The sequence below is a fragment of the Trichechus manatus genome, unplaced genomic scaffold (assembly GCF_000243295.1).
Source record: "Trichechus manatus latirostris isolate Lorelei unplaced genomic scaffold, TriManLat1.0 scaffold00161, whole genome shotgun sequence".
NCBI lineage: Eukaryota > Metazoa > Chordata > Mammalia > Sirenia > Trichechidae > Trichechus > Trichechus manatus.
In genome coordinates, this window is record NW_004444097.1 from 4,434,117 (window position 1) to 4,453,361 (window position 19,245).

At 36.4% G+C, this 19,245-nt stretch overlaps 1 protein-coding gene across 4 annotated transcripts in view; it reads right to left on the minus strand.

Annotated features, from left to right (window-relative positions):
• The window catches only part of SECISBP2L (SECIS binding protein 2 like), a 72,222-nt gene extending 54,171 nt beyond the window's left edge, over positions 1 to 18,051 (minus strand). Inside the window, exons 1-7 of one of the 4 annotated variants that reach the window (XM_004386299.2) lie at positions 17,772 to 18,051; positions 9,146 to 9,324; positions 7,799 to 8,123; positions 6,070 to 6,205; positions 1,532 to 1,761; positions 1,208 to 1,232; positions 750 to 865 (exon numbers count right to left, since the gene is read on the minus strand). In XM_004386299.2, coding sequence (XP_004386356.1) covers positions 750 to 865; positions 1,208 to 1,232; positions 1,532 to 1,761; positions 6,070 to 6,205; positions 7,799 to 8,123; positions 9,146 to 9,324; positions 17,772 to 17,795 — 1,035 coding nt within the window. In that variant the 5' untranslated portion in view covers positions 17,796 to 18,051. Of the gene's footprint in view, positions 1 to 749; positions 866 to 1,207; positions 1,233 to 1,531; positions 1,762 to 6,069; positions 6,206 to 7,798; positions 8,124 to 9,145; positions 13,647 to 17,771 lie in introns of those variants that run through there. The other 3 variants (XM_023740655.1, XM_023740656.1, XM_023740658.1) reach the window with 3 other exon arrangements.
• Between the last annotated feature and the right edge of the window lie 1,194 nt (positions 18,052 to 19,245).

The window sequence follows — 19,245 nt, forward strand, 5'->3', positions numbered from 1 at the left end:
CACCCCCACCCCCACAGGAAGAGAAACGCCATGTGAGAATTGTCTATAAACCAAAATACAAGAAATGCCTGGGGCTACCAGAAAGGAAGGAAACAACATGGAGAGGCCCTAGTTTAGACTTTGTAGCCTCCAGAACTGTGAGAAAATAAAGTCTATCTTTTAAAACCACCCATTTGTGATTTTTGTGTCACAACAACACTACGTAACTAAGACACTCCCCAAGGCCAAGGAGCTGCCCAGTCTGGACCCATTAGAGTCAGCAGCAGCCATTACTGAGTCAGAGCCACTATCACAGATGTATGGTCTGTGGTGATTAACCAAGGAAAGACACACGGATGAAGTTGCAATACTGAAGTTCAAAGAATCAATATTTACGGCATTAAGATGATTTTAAACTTTATATATGGGTAGGAATAAGTCATCACACATGAAGCAGGGCTGGAGGGCATCCTTTTTAAAATTATGAAGTATGTAAACATACAAAAAAGTAGAAAAACAGTAGAATGTACGCTCATGCACTTAGCCACCTACATTCAACATTCTGCCATTTCCTTCCTTGTGTCGCTAAGCCATTTTAAAAGAAGTTACAGATACCATGATACGTCAATGCTAAATAATTCAATACGCATCTCCAAAAATTAAGGGCACTGTCCCTCATAACCACTATACCATTATTACGGCTAACAAATTTACAGTAATTCCCCAGTATCTCATACCTCATCAAATTTCTCATACCTATTTCAAATTACCTGTGCATTATTTTTTTGTTCAGTTTGCCTTCCACCTCTAGAAAATGTCTGATGTTTTTCCATCCAAGGTTTTTTCTGAGTTGCCTGGCAAGTTACATTGGACCAATTTACATCACCTGCAACAAATGAGATTTAAAAATAAGACTGACTTACAAAAGACGCCAAAACCTAAAAGATTGCCCCTAACTCCATGCACTGAATTTCAGTCACCATAAATGTAATGCTGGAAATTTTTCTATACACTTTAAGCGGTATTCCAATTCTTTGTATATAAAGTGTCATCTTGCAGAATATCCCACCTGGCATTTTCTCAATTTGATCTGTCAAACTGTAATTTCAAATTAACATGGATGTCTTTAGCAGTATCAGCAAGTTTCATGCTCAAAACAAAATTCTGACATGAACAAGGAAAAAAAGGTCAGTAAGTAAAGCAAAAACTCCATGCAGAAAATAAGTACCTGAATATACAGATGATTCCACATGCTAAAAAAAAGGAAGCAAAAAAGACAATTATTTTCCATCTAAGAGTCAATACTATCAGCTTTGCAAAACATTTCATAATTTAGACTAGTGGGATAGTACTTATTACAATCTGAGGAAAAAATAAATCACACATGAATATTTTTCATATAAATAGTAAAAAATACACAAGATACATTTTTAACCATGCTATTACTACTATAAGAATTGTTAACGAAAATAGATACTTAAGCTTTAGCAAGGGACATAAAGATAATACTGACACAAGTGATGGATAAAGAAATCAAGGCAAAGTTACATACATTCATGGTCCCAGAATCAGGATTTCTCAAAGCTCCTGCCGCAGACTGGTTATTGCTGTGTTTAGGGCTGCAGTAACCACTATCACTGTCAATGTCAGCTTCACTAGCCCCCTGCTCACTGGAGGATTCTGCAGTGGGGTGGGACGCTCTTCTCCTCCTGCCTTTTGACTTCCAAAGCATTGTGGCGGTGCTCTCCGAGAGAGACTTGTTGGCAATATCTGATGGGAAATCTACAAGGCAAGAAAATGTGATGACCAAATTTATATATTCTTGTTAAATTATCATTAAGCAAAAGTTGTAAGAAAATAAAGATGTCTAACTTTGTAAATGGTGAAAGAGGTGAAAACTTTTTTAAAAGATGGTTAAAAGCTAAGATGTTCGTGACAAGTTGGCTTACAACACATTTTATCACAAAAACAGAATAAAATAACCGTTAACTGAAATAGTAAAGCAAATACCCATGCACCCATTACCCATTTAAGAGAACATCATCAATCCTGTGACGTCCACTCTGTGCCCTCCTCCACCACTACACCCTCTCCCATCCAGAGGTTAACTCTATACTCTCAATTCTGGGTTTAACATTCCCTCAACTTCTCCTGATAGAGTCACCAGATTTTTTTATTCCTAAAATATAAATCATGTAATTTTGCAGTTTTAACTTTATGAAAGTGATATCATTCTGTACATATTCTTCTGTGACATGCTTTCTCCTCCCTACCACCAACACTGGTTTTGAAATTCTAACGCACGTAACTGTAATTCATTAATGTTACTGCCTTTGTATGAATATGATGCTGTCATTGCCATTAAGTGCCCCCAACTGATGGTGACCCCATTCACAATGGGACAAACTTGACCGATCCTGTACCATCTCCATAATCAGCTGCAATCATTGTGAGCCACAGAATTTTCACTGGCTGATTTTTCAGAAGCAGGTCAACAGGCCTTTCTACCTAGTCCATCTTAGTCTGAAACTTGTTTGGCATCACAGCAACACGCAAGCCTCTACTGACAGACGGGTGGTGGCTGCTTATGAAGTACAATGGCCAGTAAACAAACCTGGGTCTCTCATATGGTAAGTGAGAATTATACCACTGAACTACCAATAAATGCCTCATTTGTATGAATATACCATAACGCATTTATTCTTTGTACCACTGATGGGACTTGTTTTTGTTTTTTTACCATTAAGAACAACACTGCTGTGAACTTCTTGTACACACCCATGAATACATATGGTAGACATGTGAAAGTTTCTTTAAAGTATATACTGTTGGGACTTAAGAGTACGCACATACTCAATTTTACTCAGTAATGTCAAATCGTTTTCATAGGTGGTTAAACAATTTACACTCCAATAGAAGTTTTTCCAATACAAGTATTTCCCCTGATCCACATATTCATCAAATACTTAATACTGTCTTCTAGGTTATAATTTTTCCTAATCTGTTGGATATAAAAACGTGGCTCGTTGTCTTTTAATTTGCATTTTCCTGCTTAATAATAAGGTTGAGCATAATTTCTGATGTTTTTAACCATTAATATTTCTCCTTCTGTGAAATACTAGTTAATTTTACTTTTGGACTGTTTGACATCTACTCATTTTTCTGCTGGGTCTTCTGTTTCTTATTTTTGTATTTCACAAATTGTAATCACAATAATGACAGTTAAAAAAAATTTAAAAAAAGGCTCTTACATTCTCCTCCCAGCCCAAGAAATCACTAGTTTTCCTTTATCTACAATTTCTGCCCGTACCTAATTTTTATACAGCAGTGATAAAATTTTGAATTCTGCTCTGCTTAATATTATATCATGCTGACAAGCCTTCATAACTACAATGTAAGACACCTCCATATTACTGCACTGAGCAGATGTCCTGAAATTTTCTTGACCTGCTACTGAATACTGACAAGATTTCACTGTTTTTATTATACTGCTTGGATGTGTCTTTAATCAAACAGCCCTTTTCCTCCCTAGGAGACTTCATGTGGATACATTCACAGGAGTGAAACGACTGGGTCAAAAGATACAAAGATTCCTACAGTCCTGCCAAACTGTCTTCCAATGAGGTTTCAGCCTCTGGTGCTGTGTCCCAAGAGCCACGAGGGCAATGTGTGACCACTTACTTACACATTCCTATGAATTCTTCATATGTCCTCATGTTAATCCTCTTCTAGTTATATATATAATAAAAATCATTTCCAAGTATGCAGCTTATTCTTTAATTTACTTTTGATAAACAGGAATTCCTAATCTTAGAAAAAGTCCTCTCTCTGTAGTCATGAAGAAAAAGCCTGTATTTTCTTCTGTATTTGATTTTCCATTTAAGCCCTAAATCCATCTGAAATAGATCTGCATAGAGTATAAATCAGGCATATGTAATGCTATCACTGTCATTTTCCATTTATGTGTTTCCACACACATGTGGGTCTGTTTCTGGGCTCTCTGTTCTATTTTTGTACATTGCACTGGTGTTATAAACACACAGGAATTAATACAGCTTTACAAGTAATTTTTTTATAAGTCTTGATATCTAGGGAAAAAAAGTTCTTTTCCAGGGCTGTGTCAGCTCTTCTTGGACCCCACTGCTCCTCTATTTTAAATGTCTGTCAAGTCCCCTAAAAATGCTTGTTGAAATTTTAATTAGAATTGCACTGAATCTACATACTTAGGGAAAACTGACATTTGCAAATCAAATCTTCCTACATGAACACACTATTTCGTTTTTTTTAATGTTCTACAATACAGGTTTATAATTTTCTACAAAAACATCTCATACATCTTTTATAAGATTTATTTGCAGGCATTCTATATTCTCATTGTTATTTTAAATGACGTCTTTTCTTGAATTTTCTTTGTTAGCAGCACGTTGAAATGCAATGAACTTTTCTGTATTATCTAGCAATCTTACTTCAACTCTTATTAAATAATACAAGCTTGTGTTCAAAAGTAAAAATATATTACAAATGAAAACACAGATTCTTTTCAAACTCTAATTCTACCTGTGATTGATACGAATTAATCTTCAGAATTTGAAAATAAACTACAGGATAAAAATACTGATAGAATGTACAATTATCAGAATTTAAAAATAAACAATACACATAGAATATACAACCTTTTACTCAGATTATACCTCTGTTTTTTCATTTTCAAATTCTTATGCTTCAGAAGGTTGTCTTTGTAGTTACTTAATGAGCAAACTAAAAGCATCATTTTTAAAAGCATTCCCAGGTTTGAAATGGGTCACTATGACCAGGACAAACCAAAACACAGAAAATCTTAGTGTATTACACTGTAATTCTTTTCCATAGCCACTCCGAGCATTTGTCAGAGTCTGTTAATCTCACGGCTTTTTGCCCTAACAAACCACAATGACTATACTATCAGAGAGATTATTCTTTTAACTCATTCTCAGGTCCTTTCTCTGCTCCTAGTGGATGTAAGCAACTGTAAAAGGGTAAAACTGACTAAAAAAAATAGATGGCCAAAAGAGAAGGTACAGCCCAAATGAAAGGAAGTATAAACTATCTTATTCATTGCAACCCTGACCTCATTTGAATAGGGCTGCAGAAGGATAAAAGCAAGTGTGCCTTTGAATACATCTAATTCTTGGTCTTGGATCATAACAAGGATTTTTCTTTTTTTATAGGTGTCAGTAACAATGGTAAGAGGTTGTAAAATCTGTTCTACAGATACGAAACTGAGATTAGAGATATAAACTGGAATTCCAAGATAAAAACTAAAAAAGAACTAAAATGTAAAAACATTAATTCTTATCTGTTACTAGAATAAAATTTTGGTTTTTGTTTTATTTTTACTTAATCCTTAATTGAACAGTCCTCTAAAAATCATTGGACAAAATAATATCCACCAAATCTAAAGTTTTTACTTGTTTGACAGGATGTGGGTGTTATTTTATTCATAGGTTTGGTTCAGATGCGTGCTAAGATATGGCACTGAAAACTTGCTAAGTTCTTTCTAAAAGATGTTACAGGATGTTAGGATGTTTTATAAAGAGTTTACATCTAGTTATACAAACAAGGACAATTTTGATTTCCACCAAAATAAGTCCCCAAATTTCGGATTTCTACCATGTCTGAAAAATTCCACCTCTGATTTCTGAATTGCTCCACTACTCTAAGGTAGTAAGGAAACCTCAAATCCTGCTCAAAACTGTACACAAGCCCGCAAGCAAGGTGAAAGAACAGTAAGGACACAGGCTGTTTGGACCTTCCTAGGGAACTTCACAAACTGGCAGGACAAATGGAAGGATGAAAGTCTAGAATCCTGAAAAGTAGCACAGTCCACAATTATATAAAGTCAATCCAAGAAAACAGATAAAAATCCTTGCCTTAAGCTGGTTGAATGGACACAGTAAAGCACGGGTGGAAAGGAGGAGTGTGCTGTCACAGTATAGGGAGAGCAATAAGGGTCACATAACATGTATGTATAAATTTTTGTATGAGAGACTAACTTGAATTATAAACTTTCACTTCAAGTACAACAATTAAAAAAAAAAAAACTTGCCTTACCAGTTTGCTGTGAAGCATCTACCAGAAGCACAATTTTTGATCGATTATCAGGACCTGATGCATTTGTCTCTTTTTGAGTAGCTACATTTTTCACCAGTTTCCCGTGTTCTTTTATGTGCTGTTGTAAAAGCTGCTGCTGATTTAAGTTAAAAAAAAAAAAAAAAAGTTTTTTTTTTTTTACAATCCTACTTAATGTACCTAAACATTATAAAATACATTTAAATGGATGGCTCCCAATCCATGGCTCAACAGGGTTACTTTGTAAAAGTTCCATGAAATTATCTACAATGAAGCATAAGAGACTAAATAATCTATTACATATATATACACATACACACACATATATACATATATACTCATATACTATTTCAAATAATAATACAGCTATGATTAATAAAATATTAACTCAATTTTATATATTATTGGCATTTTTTATTTTCTCAGTAAGTAAATACTGGGAGTAGAATCATATCAGGGGTTGCAAATTTTTATTAAAAGGCATAGTAAAAAGGGTGGTAACTCGTCCCAAGGCTACAATTTAGTTTCATGACAGCAATGAAGCTGCAACAGAAATTTCTGCTTCTAAGTTCAAAAAAAATGTAAAAATGCTGATCCTTTCCTTCACTTTTGAAACGAGTATTCATCACTTTAATGGCAATTTACACACTACAACTCTGTATTTAATTTCCTAAATTCAAGTGCTGGGAATGCATTCTAAGAAATCATGTTCCTTCAAATTCTGGGAGTTACATACTATTATCTTACTTCCAACACTTACTTCTTTTCATTCTCAGAGGTCCCAAAAGGATTCCTCTTGACCCAGAGTATTTCCATGAACAAAGACTAAAAGCTTTTCAGAGCAACCTCTGCTGCTTGTTTGTATTTTAATTGGTAAAAAGTATGCCAGGAGACTGTAAAGCCTTTTTACTAAAGAAACTAGGGTTAATGGAAAGTATCAACTCCTTGATGATACATTCATGAGTCTAAGAACTCACTCTGCCTTCTATCAGCTCAAACTGCTGAGTAGAAACATGTTTTTTATTATTAGCTTTGATATTAAGGCCTCATTGAAAAAGTAACTTTTTTGTTAATAGTTACCTAGAAGAAACCTTAATTCCCTTGTGATTTCAAGGACCTTTTTTTTTTTTTAAACCCATTCAAAAAGCTAGTCCTGAACAAAACGGTTTCACAGATTTATCTTTCATTTTCTTCAATCCTGGGAGACGTTGCGTTCATACAATAGTAAAGCACTCCTTAAGGAACAAACTGCTATTCTTACTAAAAGATCACATAATAGCAGCAACGAAATTAAAGAGATCTAATGAATCACAAGTGCTCTTTCCTATAATATCTCCTGCAGATTTCTACAGACTGAAATATTTTTAAGTGCATTAGCCATTCAACATTGCTAGTACAGGATGCACACTAACCACTTATTAGGCAATGCTGAGGTTGCCAGGCAATTTTTATCACTAAACTATCTGAAAATACTTAAATGTTTATGTAAAATTCTCTGAAGGAACTTAAAGAAGATAGTAAATCATGTCAGCAATCAAGAATGAGGAACAATAAAAAACACACTCAATATCCTTGACTATTTTATAACAGTGAGAGATGTTTTACAGTAAATTCAGCATTAAAGGGCGATCAGTACAAGCAGCAAATTACCTGGATGAGTATTAAAAACAGAAATATCAAACATAAAAGCCAATCAACATCAGTCACTTACTTTTGGTACCACTGGTCCTCTGTTACTGTTTCTGCTTCGATGACTGGACAGTGGAAAGACCTGTCCAAGCTGATTTGGACGCTCAGTACATTCTGTGGTTATAGTATTTACAGTATTTGTGGCCTGAAAGGTATTGGAGTAAGGTGTAGGAAAAGGATGATAAAAACCCATAACCTGGGCACATGGTGCTGGCATCAGCTGGTAATACGTATACTCTGTAGAAACAGGTGGCTGAGCAGATATAATGGGGTAAGCAAGGTATGGTCCAGCAGGATTTGGATTGGGCTGTTGCCATCGTATATCACTGTTATATAAGGGGAATTGTCTGCAAAACAAAATCAGTAAAAGAATAAATCTACAGACAAGTCTAAAATTAATGCTAAAGCATAATCTCTTAATTCATTCTAACAAAAGAAAAAAACTGGCCTCATAATAATTCTAGGAAAGAACACAAATTTACCATCATCTTATAAATTTTCTCACTGTAAGCAGTATTATGTTAGTATTACTATGTACATGTAGTAACAATTTAAATGACAGTACAAATTAATCCAGTATGATAGTCTGACTGCATTACAAAATTTTAAAAGTACCTACTATTGTTATTTGTAGCCCTTCCCTCCATCTCCTCAAGATATTTTTGCCTAAAACACCCAGCTCCTGGGTCTACCAACAAACAGAGTCCAAAGTTCCCATCCAATGACAACAACTGTGAAAGCCTTGAAAAAGGCAGGGAAAGGTGACTATTGCGTAAGGTGATCATTACACAGGGTGATCTGAGTCCTCTACGTCCCATTCTTCAGCTCACTTGCAAGGCCTCCTACTCCTCTAACTACCTGGCCAAGTCCAGCTCTTTTCCTGGCTCTCTTCCTTGGCAATGGAGGCAGGCTCCAGGTCCAAGGGAAGGAAGAGGAGAAAGAGACAAACCTTCCACGACCTCTTATCCCCAGTATTAGGGCTTCTATGTGTACCTCTCATAAAGCAGCAGCAAGCTTCCCCCGTCCCACGGAGCCCCCTCACCAAAGGTTGCGACTCATGTATGAGGGGTGCTGGGGAGTAGGGCACTGGCGCACAGAGTTTTTTCTTACTAACCCCATGACAAAGCAAAATTGAAAACTATTCACTACAATAATCCCAAAATATTTTAAAATAATCTGCTCACTAGTTTACTCGTGAATTCTCAAATATTATGCAGTAAGGTAAAAAAACAAACTTAATATATCATACTGTACACTTGGCCATTCTGTCAAACGCAAAAATACTATTATTAAATTTAGTTTACAAATGACTTAAAACAATCTAACATAGGTCAAAGACCCTTAATATAAAAGAAAAATAATAAATTACCTATTGGACTGGTTTTCCTGCACAAATGGGTAACAAGTAATCAGGTAGCTGGGAATTGGAGTTGGTTCAACACCAGAAACACTTCCATTATCATTTGGGAGTGCCACAGGGATCATAATTGTATCAGGATTCTTCTTCTGGGGAATAAATGGCTCTACTTCAGCTGACAGCTTGACATTCTTCAATGAGAAGGTGAGATGCATTAATAACAAATGAGCAAAAAACTCTGATAACAAATTCACAATTTAACAAAAGAAGAGTTCATCTTCACAAACAGTAATTAGGACTCTTCCCAGGATTCACAAAACATTCAAAAGGAACAGCAATGTTAATTTAAAATAACTGAACAATGATCAAATTATTTTACACGAAGTCATCAAATAAAATAAGGACAAACTTATAAAAGGTTACCACATTTCAATGAAATCATTTCTTACATAATCAAATCTGGTAAAACAATCAAGAGTACAAGGAAGTCATATCTCAGAGTCCAAAAATAAAGCTGGTAGTAAGAAATCTAGCTCTTCAGACAAAACAATGTGCTAACTAATTTTGTTAGGGGGAAAAAATCACTACAGTTCTGAAAGATAATTACTTTCTATTTGTTTGAATAGTAGAAAAAATAATCTATTTCTGTCCAGTTTCAGGAAATTAGATTAATATTGTCAAACTAAAAGGAAGGAAAATGTCTAAGATGAAAGAAAATATGCTTACCATAAGGGGATACAACTTCGGTTCACAGTTAAATTGGAAAAAAAATGAGTACTACTTCAGTTTCCCAATAAACAATCTGAGCAAACTAAAGTGATTCATAATATGTACTCTATTTTGTTTGCATCTTTTCTTCTAATGATATATACAGACTTAAAAAACAGATAAAGAAAAAATCATAGCATTTAAGGATGCACATGTCAATGACAAACATAAAGAAAAGTAAATAAACAAGATCCGTGAAAGTTACCACAGGGGTTAGTCTTGGACAGGAAAGAGGGAACTGTGATTGGGAGGAGGCATCTGGAGAGATTATGGGGTGCCCAGGAAAGTTTATATCCTAACTTGGGTGATACTAACAGGGTGCTCACCTTATAATTCATTAAGTTGTAGACCGTTTTATGTAGTTATCTATATTTGTTACACTTAACAAGTTTAAAATTAAAAACAGAAAAAATCTATAGGTACGTTCTGCAATAAAAGCAGAACAATAGAAACCACATACCAAAACCAACTCCGTTGCCATCAAGCCGATTCCAACTCATAAAAGAAATCACATAAGTATTACAATCTAAAAAGATATTACTTAAAACACAACTTTATAATGAAACCAAGCAAGTGTGAACCACTAGGATCAATTACCTTGAAGCAAGGGTACTAATCAGAATTTTTCCCCAACAAACCCACTAGGGTGGTATTTATTAGAAACTCCCATCAAACTATAGTTTCCAGAATAAATTCCCAGCATGTTTTTCACAAAAGCGCTCAGTAACAAGTCCAAGAAAATATAAAGACATGACTTGCTACGCTCAATATATAGCCTTTATTTAGAAAAATAAAGTTCTCTAAAAGCAAGCCACAGTAAATATTCAGAAATGCTCCTATAAAAAAGGTAAAAAGAAGAAAGTTGAACTACACAGCAGTATTAATTCAACGTACTTGCTCCCTACTAGATTTAACTTTAAAGTCTACAATTGTACTATTAACCAAAATCTGAAGTATATATAGTAATAACACAAATACTTGTAACTAATGGTTGTTTGTTGAATTTCAACACAAAAAGCAAAAACACCTTCAAACAATATTAATATTAGTAATTTTCTGTGATATATACTAGAACCAAAGCTTACTTATATAAGGTATAAGATATCAATCTAACAAAAGTCTCTTTAAGTAGAAGAAGAAAAAAGTTTATTTTCAACAATAATTCACAAATAATGGAAACTGGCTTTATATAGTTCATACATATTCATATGAAGATGGGGAATTTAGGTGACATTTCTTAAAGACATGTCTTAACTGCACCAAAAATGCAATTTTTAGGAATTTCTCTAAAAATAAAAAATTGTTTTGAACATGAGAACGCTGAGCAGTTTTATAAATCTGGAATACTAGACATTTCTTGTTGTTAGGTGCCATCAAATTGGTTCCAACTCATAGCAACCCTATGTACAACAGAACGAAACACTGCCAGGTACTGTGCCATTAGACATTAGGGTTGATTTTTTGTTTTCTGGTTTGTTTTGAAGCAAGGAATATGGGTACACCAAATTCTCAGTCTAAGATGAAAAAAGGAACAGTACTAACACAATTATGAAGAAACAAGATAATTTAAAAATAACACCTTCCTGACCAAAAAACCCCCACTAACTTATAAACTACTGGGGTAACAACATATTCAAATTCTTACTCAGATGTTTTATGCCCAGTTTCATTTGTACTTTATTTAAAAAAAAAAAAACAAACCTGTTGCCGTCAAGTCGATTCGGACTCATAGCAACTCTATAGGACACAGTAGAACTGCCCCATAGGGTTTCCAAGGAGCGCCTGGTGGATTCGAACGCTGACCTTTTGGTTAGCAGCCGTCGCTCTTAACCACTACGCCACCCCGCTTTCCACTTTATAATAAGAGTTTTATAAACTTAGACAACCCACACTGCTCAAGAGGTGTCATGCATAATTTATGAATAATGTATGCACATATACAAAGTACTTACCCGCAAATATAAAGTTTTTATTGGTTTCTATTCTAAGTGCTATTCTAGGTATCAGTTTAACAATAAAACTCACAAACACTGAAATGATCCTTTGTTTTTAGCAAGAAACAAGAAAAAAGAAAAGCTGCTGCAGTCAACAGCTGCACAAACAGAAGACGTCACTAGTAGGAACAGACTAGCAAACCTTCTCCTATAGTTACAGTTCTGTTTGGTTTTAGAAGTTGTTTATTGTGACTTTGGGGCCTCCAGTATCATACATCAAAATGTAGCATCTGTTGTTTTCAGACCTGAAAAGCAATGTTATGATACTGAAACAGTCTCACAATTCTTCATAATAAAGCCCATACAGACAATATGTTAAGTAAGCAGCGGATTCTGGCAGTATTTCAATTACATTAGTATAGAAATCAAAGACTTATATAGTGGACAAGAAAACGTTATGAAAAGGTTATCTAGACTAGCTATTTCATACTGGTTTTACTCCTCAGTTTGAATTTCTGTGTTTAGTCTACTTTCGTAAAGATTTATTTTTTAGGCATCAGAAGTTTTATAGCAGCGAGCTGTCTCCTTAAAGAAGGCATAAATGTTGAATACGTCTACACTACACTGAAAAAAAATCTAACTATTCTTGTCCTACTACTGGCTTCAGATCAGGAAAGAAAACTATCTACACAGTAAAATTATCTTTATTTTTTGCAAATTATTCCAGAAATTCCCAAGTTAATGAAAAATCATAATAGTAATCCTAGAAACCTATATTTGAAAAAATATTTAAGCAGTTTCATACTCACCTTTAATTTTGTGTATATTAAAGCAAATGTCAATAATAAAATTTCTTTGAGATGAATAATCTAGAAAACCCAAGAATTTATCTGAACATGAAAACTATAAAAATCTTGTTTAAAATAAATTATTAAGCAAAAGCATTCAGATACTTGAGAGCCTATATAATTCAACAAATATATATTGAGCACATGTTCTGGAAAAAGCACTAAGCTAGACTGGTTTAGAAAAATTGGGCAAACATAGTACTAAGCAAACATCAGCAGCAAATGCACACTAAACTCAAAATGAAGCCTCCAGATGAGTGCAGAAAAAAATGACACCCACTTCAAATCAAAACCGAAGTAGAACATAAGGCAGTGAAATTTCAGAGTGGGTTATTACACACCCGCAGAAAAAATGACCATAAAAGCTTTCTAAATTCTCTTAGGATGAAAATATGTATCAAACATTAAGATATCTTACACTCCATAGCCAAAATGTCTTCTGACAGAAAAAAGGATTAACGTTTAAGGATTACCTGCTGGCTGTCTTGTTTTCTGATTGGAATGGTTTCAAGTAAACCACTTGCCAAAACAAACTGCAGTATTTCTATGTTTAAATTTTACAAGACTTCAGAATGTACTGAGGAAAAAAAGTACTTAATTTTGACTCTGCCCACTTGCTTTCCTATCCATACATTTTTCCTATTTTCTTAAAATAGAACGAGTCTAATGTTTTTAAAATATGATGGCACTTTTCTAAAAACCAATTTTCTAGATTTAATACTAGTTTTTGGATTATCTAATTTATTAATTTCTGCTTAGATATTTATTGTTTTCTTTCCTGCTTTGAGGTGGTTTTCCCCCTAACTTCTTGCCTTGGATGCTTAATTTTTATCTTCATTTTAAAATGTCTAATAATGAAAGAATTTATGACTATGGATTTACCTCAGAGTATATATAACTTCAGTCACATCCCAGGTTTTCATATGTGGTTTTTTTTTTTTGTTTTTTTTTTTACCTTTTCAATAACCTATCATTGTACTTTTTATTTCTCTTTGACCCAAAGGTTTAGAAAAAATGTCTTTTTAAATTTCCAAATAGTATTTTCTACAAATGAGAATGCACTTTTTTATTAAAAAAAAAAAAAAGCCCGTTGTCGTTGAGTCAATTCCAACTCACAGTGACCCTATAGGACAGAGTAAAACTACCTCGTACGGTTTCCAAGGAGCGGCTAGTGGATTCGTACTGCCGACCTTTTGGTTGGCAGCCAAGCTAACAACCACTGTGCCACCAGGGCTCAAAATTACAAAGCTATTATTTTTAAAATAATGATAAGACAGATTTACTTTTATCTATACATAAACGCCAACTATTATAAGTATTAGAGAATAATAAACATTATCTGGTAACTTAAATATGTTAGTTTGGAGTGTTGATATTATTTGAAGATTACAAATTATTTAGAGAAAACAATTATAAGTCCAATAATTTTGTACCCTCATTAATGAACAGCACATAGCATGAATGTCAAGAAGATTAATAACCAATAATTCTGTAAAGTCTTGTTTAAAATTTGTCTAATATTAACATACTAAAAATTAAACCAATGTTTAAATTATGTGATTTGTGATACTACAAGAGACATAAAACCTTGAGTGTTTTGTCACCTCTAAGCTCATTGTTTTAAAAAAAAGTCTCAAAACACTGTCCTAAATTTCCTAAAAAAAGAAACACTAAACCTTTATAAACAAAATGAACTCAATTTATTCTTCACATCCTTTCCACCAGCCTGCCGGGGGAAAAAAATGCATTATGCGAAGTAATATCAATCTGCTTCTAGGACACCTAACTCTGGCAGTTAAAATACAGCTCTGCGCTTTGATTTAACAGTCCTGCTAAAAAAGAATACTCTGGAGATGCTTTTCTAGTACATAACATTTTTCCAAATAGTCATTATTGCAATTAAGACTATTGATCTAGCATTGTAGTCCCAGTAACTTACTTTTTACAATCTTGATCAATGCATACAAAATGTATCTTTTTATAGAAAGATTTTATAAAAAATAAGAGGCCATTTGCAATAAAAGCAAACAGGAATGCCTTCAGGAAAAAACACTTAGTCTTTTTAAGTTGTATCTTGTACAATACTCCAAGGATTTAATTAGGCTAAAATGAGACACAGAAAGTTTGTATTAAGTCGTATTTTTTAAAAAATCAAATTTTTATGAACTACTAGCCACTACAATATAATGCATAAATTTTAACATTATAAGCACTTCCAGAAATTCTGAATGTAATACAACACCAATTTAAAATGGAAAAAACAAACATTTTGTTGGGAAAAAAGAAAACTGAGCACATACTACAGACACTTTTTAATGGTCTTTACCTATTTAAATTCATTTCATTTGTAGAAATATAAAAGTATATTAAAAATAACCTGGAGAAGTCATTACACTACTCTCCGGTATAGTGGAAAGAATCAAGAACTCCCCTAAGCTGAGAAATCTCGGTTGTAGCCCCTATGCTATCATTAATATTCTCAGCCTTTTTTCAATGATAGACCCCTTTGAGAATATCATAAAAATCTTGGTCTCTTATCGCATAAAAAAATGCATATATAAAATGTAGCACAGTCCTTCCAAGACATTCATGAACCCCTAAATTAACTGGCTACAGCATTAACTAAGCACTTTTATGGATGTTTCTGGTGTGTATGGTGGTGGGGGCAATTTTTTTCTCTCATTTAGGGTTTTTCTCTCATGCAGGGAAAGATGCAGGAGGTACCAGAGGAAAAAAAGAAAAGAAAAAAGATCTTCAGTGAAAAATCTTCCATGATTTTTTTTTCCCTCATAATCCTTACATTTCTATGAGATTTTAACTGGTTGTAGTTTTTGGAAATACCTAGAATGAAGAAGAAAAGCGCTCCCTGGTTTCAATTATTTCTTCATAACACTTGCTGTTGGAAAGATAATCGCAGGCACATAGCTATGCTAAAAGTCATCATCTAAATAATTATAATTCCTCTAGGATGAAAGGAGCCATAAGTATACATATGGTAGCATTACTGATTCCAGTTCTGGGTGATGAAGGGCCAAAATGTTAAACCCTTTCATTAGCAACATACATAGAAGGAAGAGGTTCAAGGATATTTCCTATTTGTCAGGATTTAAAATCCCAGGTGTCTTTGACAGATAACTTTAAAAAATCCCGTTTTTTAAATTATACTGGATATAGGCTGCGTATAGAGGGTTCTAGGTCACAGGAAAGCCTGTTTATATTTGCTAAAAGCTTCCACATCGAGTTTGTATGGTAAATTCCATCTATTGTTTTAAAAAAACCATTCACATTTTCAGTCATAGTCTAGTAGGAAGTTACACTTTGCCTGTTAAAAAATTTTTCAAAATAAATACTGGCTTTGATTAGCTATATACACGCAAATATAGGAATGTGGGAAATCTTGTCTCATTTATTCAGGTACTAACTATTCCATCTGTAAAATAATTAGACAAATCATTAGACTCTCCTATGCCATCACAGAGCCCTGGTGGTGCAGTGGTTACGAGCTTGGCTGTTAACCAGAAGCTCAGCAGTTCAAATCCACTAGCCGCTCCGTGGAAACCCTATAGTGCAGTTCTACCGTGTCCTATAGGGTCGCTATGAGTCAGAATCAACTCCACCGCAACGGATTTTTTGTTTTTGTTTTTGCTTTTTGGGGAGGGGGGATTATTCCATCATCTATTTGCCTAATTCATCACTTAGGCAAGGTGTTCTTCAGCCGGAAAGGTGACTGGATCGTGAACAACTTCGTCTTCATCAAACTTGCTACAATTAACTCGTTTCGGTAAAGGTTTGGAGAGTGGAAAAACTGAAATGTTGGGGGGGGGGGAGCTATTATTTTCCATTATTTTTTTACATTTTAATTGTCCCTGCCTTCCAGCGCCTACAGCATGAATAACCCACATGTACCGCAACAACCCAATAACCTATATGTACTGCTCAGCGGTACACAAAGCAACCATGAACTTTTTTTCTTTTCAGCCTCCGGGGTTTATTGGGAAGCTGCTGTACCACTGACAGTGCGTGCTGCCTCAAGGCAAGAGTCTTTATGACTGTTTGAAATCGAAAAAACGGGCGTGTACCGCAAATTACTGTTTTTACAGGGTATTGTATGAGGTGTCTGAATTTTTTGTAGGAAAAACATAAAATTTTTGAAAACGTACAAGTTGATTCTGGCGGGGACTCTAGAGTATAATTATGTTACTTCATATGTACCACGAAACACTAAAGGTAGGCTGGTGGGAGGGGGCAAGAAAAAAAAATCCATACTACATACCAAAAATTGAGACACTCAGTGATTCAGCCTGCTTCCATTAATAAAAACACATGATATCAACGAAAAATTTAAAGCAGAAAGTAACTGGGTCACCAAAGAGATAATCAAGAATTTGCTGCAATTAAAAGCAAAACAACACTAATAGAACTACTGTTTTAATACGAAAACGGGCTCAGAAATCAAATCACTCTTGGGGTCCTACACCCGTAAAACATAACCTGGATTTAAAAAAAAAAAAAAACTACTTATAATATTTGCAAAACAATTGGATAGAGAAGCAAGAGGGAAACAAAACTACCTCTCTAAAGGCACCGCAACAGCAATGCTTCACTCAATAGAACGTAGACCAAAAAAGCCCGTGACCCTCCTTCACCTGTTTATCACGCATTCTGACGGTCTTTCTGGGTGAGAAAGCTTTAAAAGACTTTCCACCTCGAAAACACATTCCAGACCTAAACAGAAAGGGGGTTGAGGGAAGGATTCGCTGGAAGTTATAAACCCTCCGCTCAGGAGTGCATGGACAACTTGGATCCTCTGGCCCTTCCACCAAGGCGGGAAGGAGGGGCCACAGTGCGCCCCCAAGCCCGAGGGGTGCCCAGGGCTGGAAAAGCCTCACAGCAGAGGCAGCAGCTGGGAACAATGCCGGAGAGCCGAGTTCCGCCAGGCTCCAAGGCGAGGGGAGGTCTGCGCCCCAGAGGAACCCACGGGCGCCCGCTGCCCGAACCCCACGCTCGAAGACCCAGGCCCGCCGTGCGGAAGCGGCGGCCCCAGGCCCCGGCCCAGCCTGCCCAGCCCGGCCTGCCCAGCCCAAATACCTGGTCTGCGGGGGGTCGGTCCATGGCGCCTGCAGCAGCTGCGGGCCCGCGTTAGTCCGTGTAGAGAGCGATTCGGGCCGCTTTCTCCATGGCCCCCCGCGCGGGTCCAGACCGGGCTCCGGGCCTCCGCCCCTATCTACTGGCCCCGACGCCGAGTCCGGCTACGCCACGGACCGAGAAGGCGGACCCAGCTCCGGGAGACGTAGAAGGCGGTGGCCTCGGGGAGGGATCATCTGAAACGGAAGCCGAGGAGGACCTAGCTGAGCGGGAGGCGTTGTCGGAAATGGAGGCGAGCGGAAGGCGAAGGAGCAGGGAGGAGGCGGAGAGGACTGTGGGTGGAGTGATGGCGGGTGGCCTGAGCGGCAGCGTGAGCCTTGGCTGGCAGAGCTGAGGCTGAGGCTGAGGCCAGGTGAGGGTGCCCCGGCACAGGGCGCCCCACACCACACTGCGCTTTGGGCGGGACTTAACTGCTCGCCTGGACTGTTAAACTAGAGCAGTGTCTGGCCTCTTGGGACCTAGGACACTCGGGGTCCAACCTTTCGGGACCTCAGAGACCTGGTCATGATCCGAAACCACCTCTTAGTGATGTTGGAAGAGCTTTTAGCTGCCCACTGTAGATATGATCCTTACTTACGTTACCTGGATAAAGTAAAGACACCACAGGAAAATACCACAGAATGCCCTCCTCCCACCCCCCAAAAAAGAAATTCAGGAGTCTCCATAAATACTTGTTGATTAGTTAATCCATCGTCAAGGTTCAGGCCCAGCTCTAGATTGATTTCCCTCTTCTCAGAACCCCTGATTTTACCGAGTCTGTATAACACCGCCCAACAGTTAATTACAAACTCTGGTATGTTGCTCTCTCCTCTGTACTTATTGACTTTTCCTTGTATCTCCAGTTCATTAGCTGCTTGAGGGAAGAGACTGCCATGAAAGTGAGCACTTGGTAAGCATTTCAGAAATTCCTTCTGTGCCTCTCCTCAGACACACTCCAACAGCCGTCCTCGAAGAGTTCTTGTTTGCTGGTCAGCTCCCAGATGAGGAGGAAAAGTACAAAGCTATACCAACCGTTCCTTGGAAGCCCTATGGGCAGTTTTACTCTGTCCTATAGGGTCACTATGAGTCGGAATTGACTTGACGGCAACAGGTTTTTGGTTTGGTTTGGTTTGGTTTTAAGCTAAAGTATACTTAAGGATGAGAGAAGTGGCTGTTGTTTGCGGGACTGGTGTGGAGAACCACGATTGGGAAAGAGAAAGAGAATTTTAAGAAGTTTGCTTTGTCGTGCCTCGGGAGAAGTCAGTAGGGAGTTGAATGCCTTTTCAGTTAGTCTCCTTTGTTAGTCTGATTTTATTTGAATACGACTCCATGAAGAGGCTGGTCTGTGAAGCCCCTGACTATATTATGTTGATATTTTGACCTGGTGAGAAGAGTTATATTGTATAAACAAAGTTTATATCAATGCTGGCAATAGAAA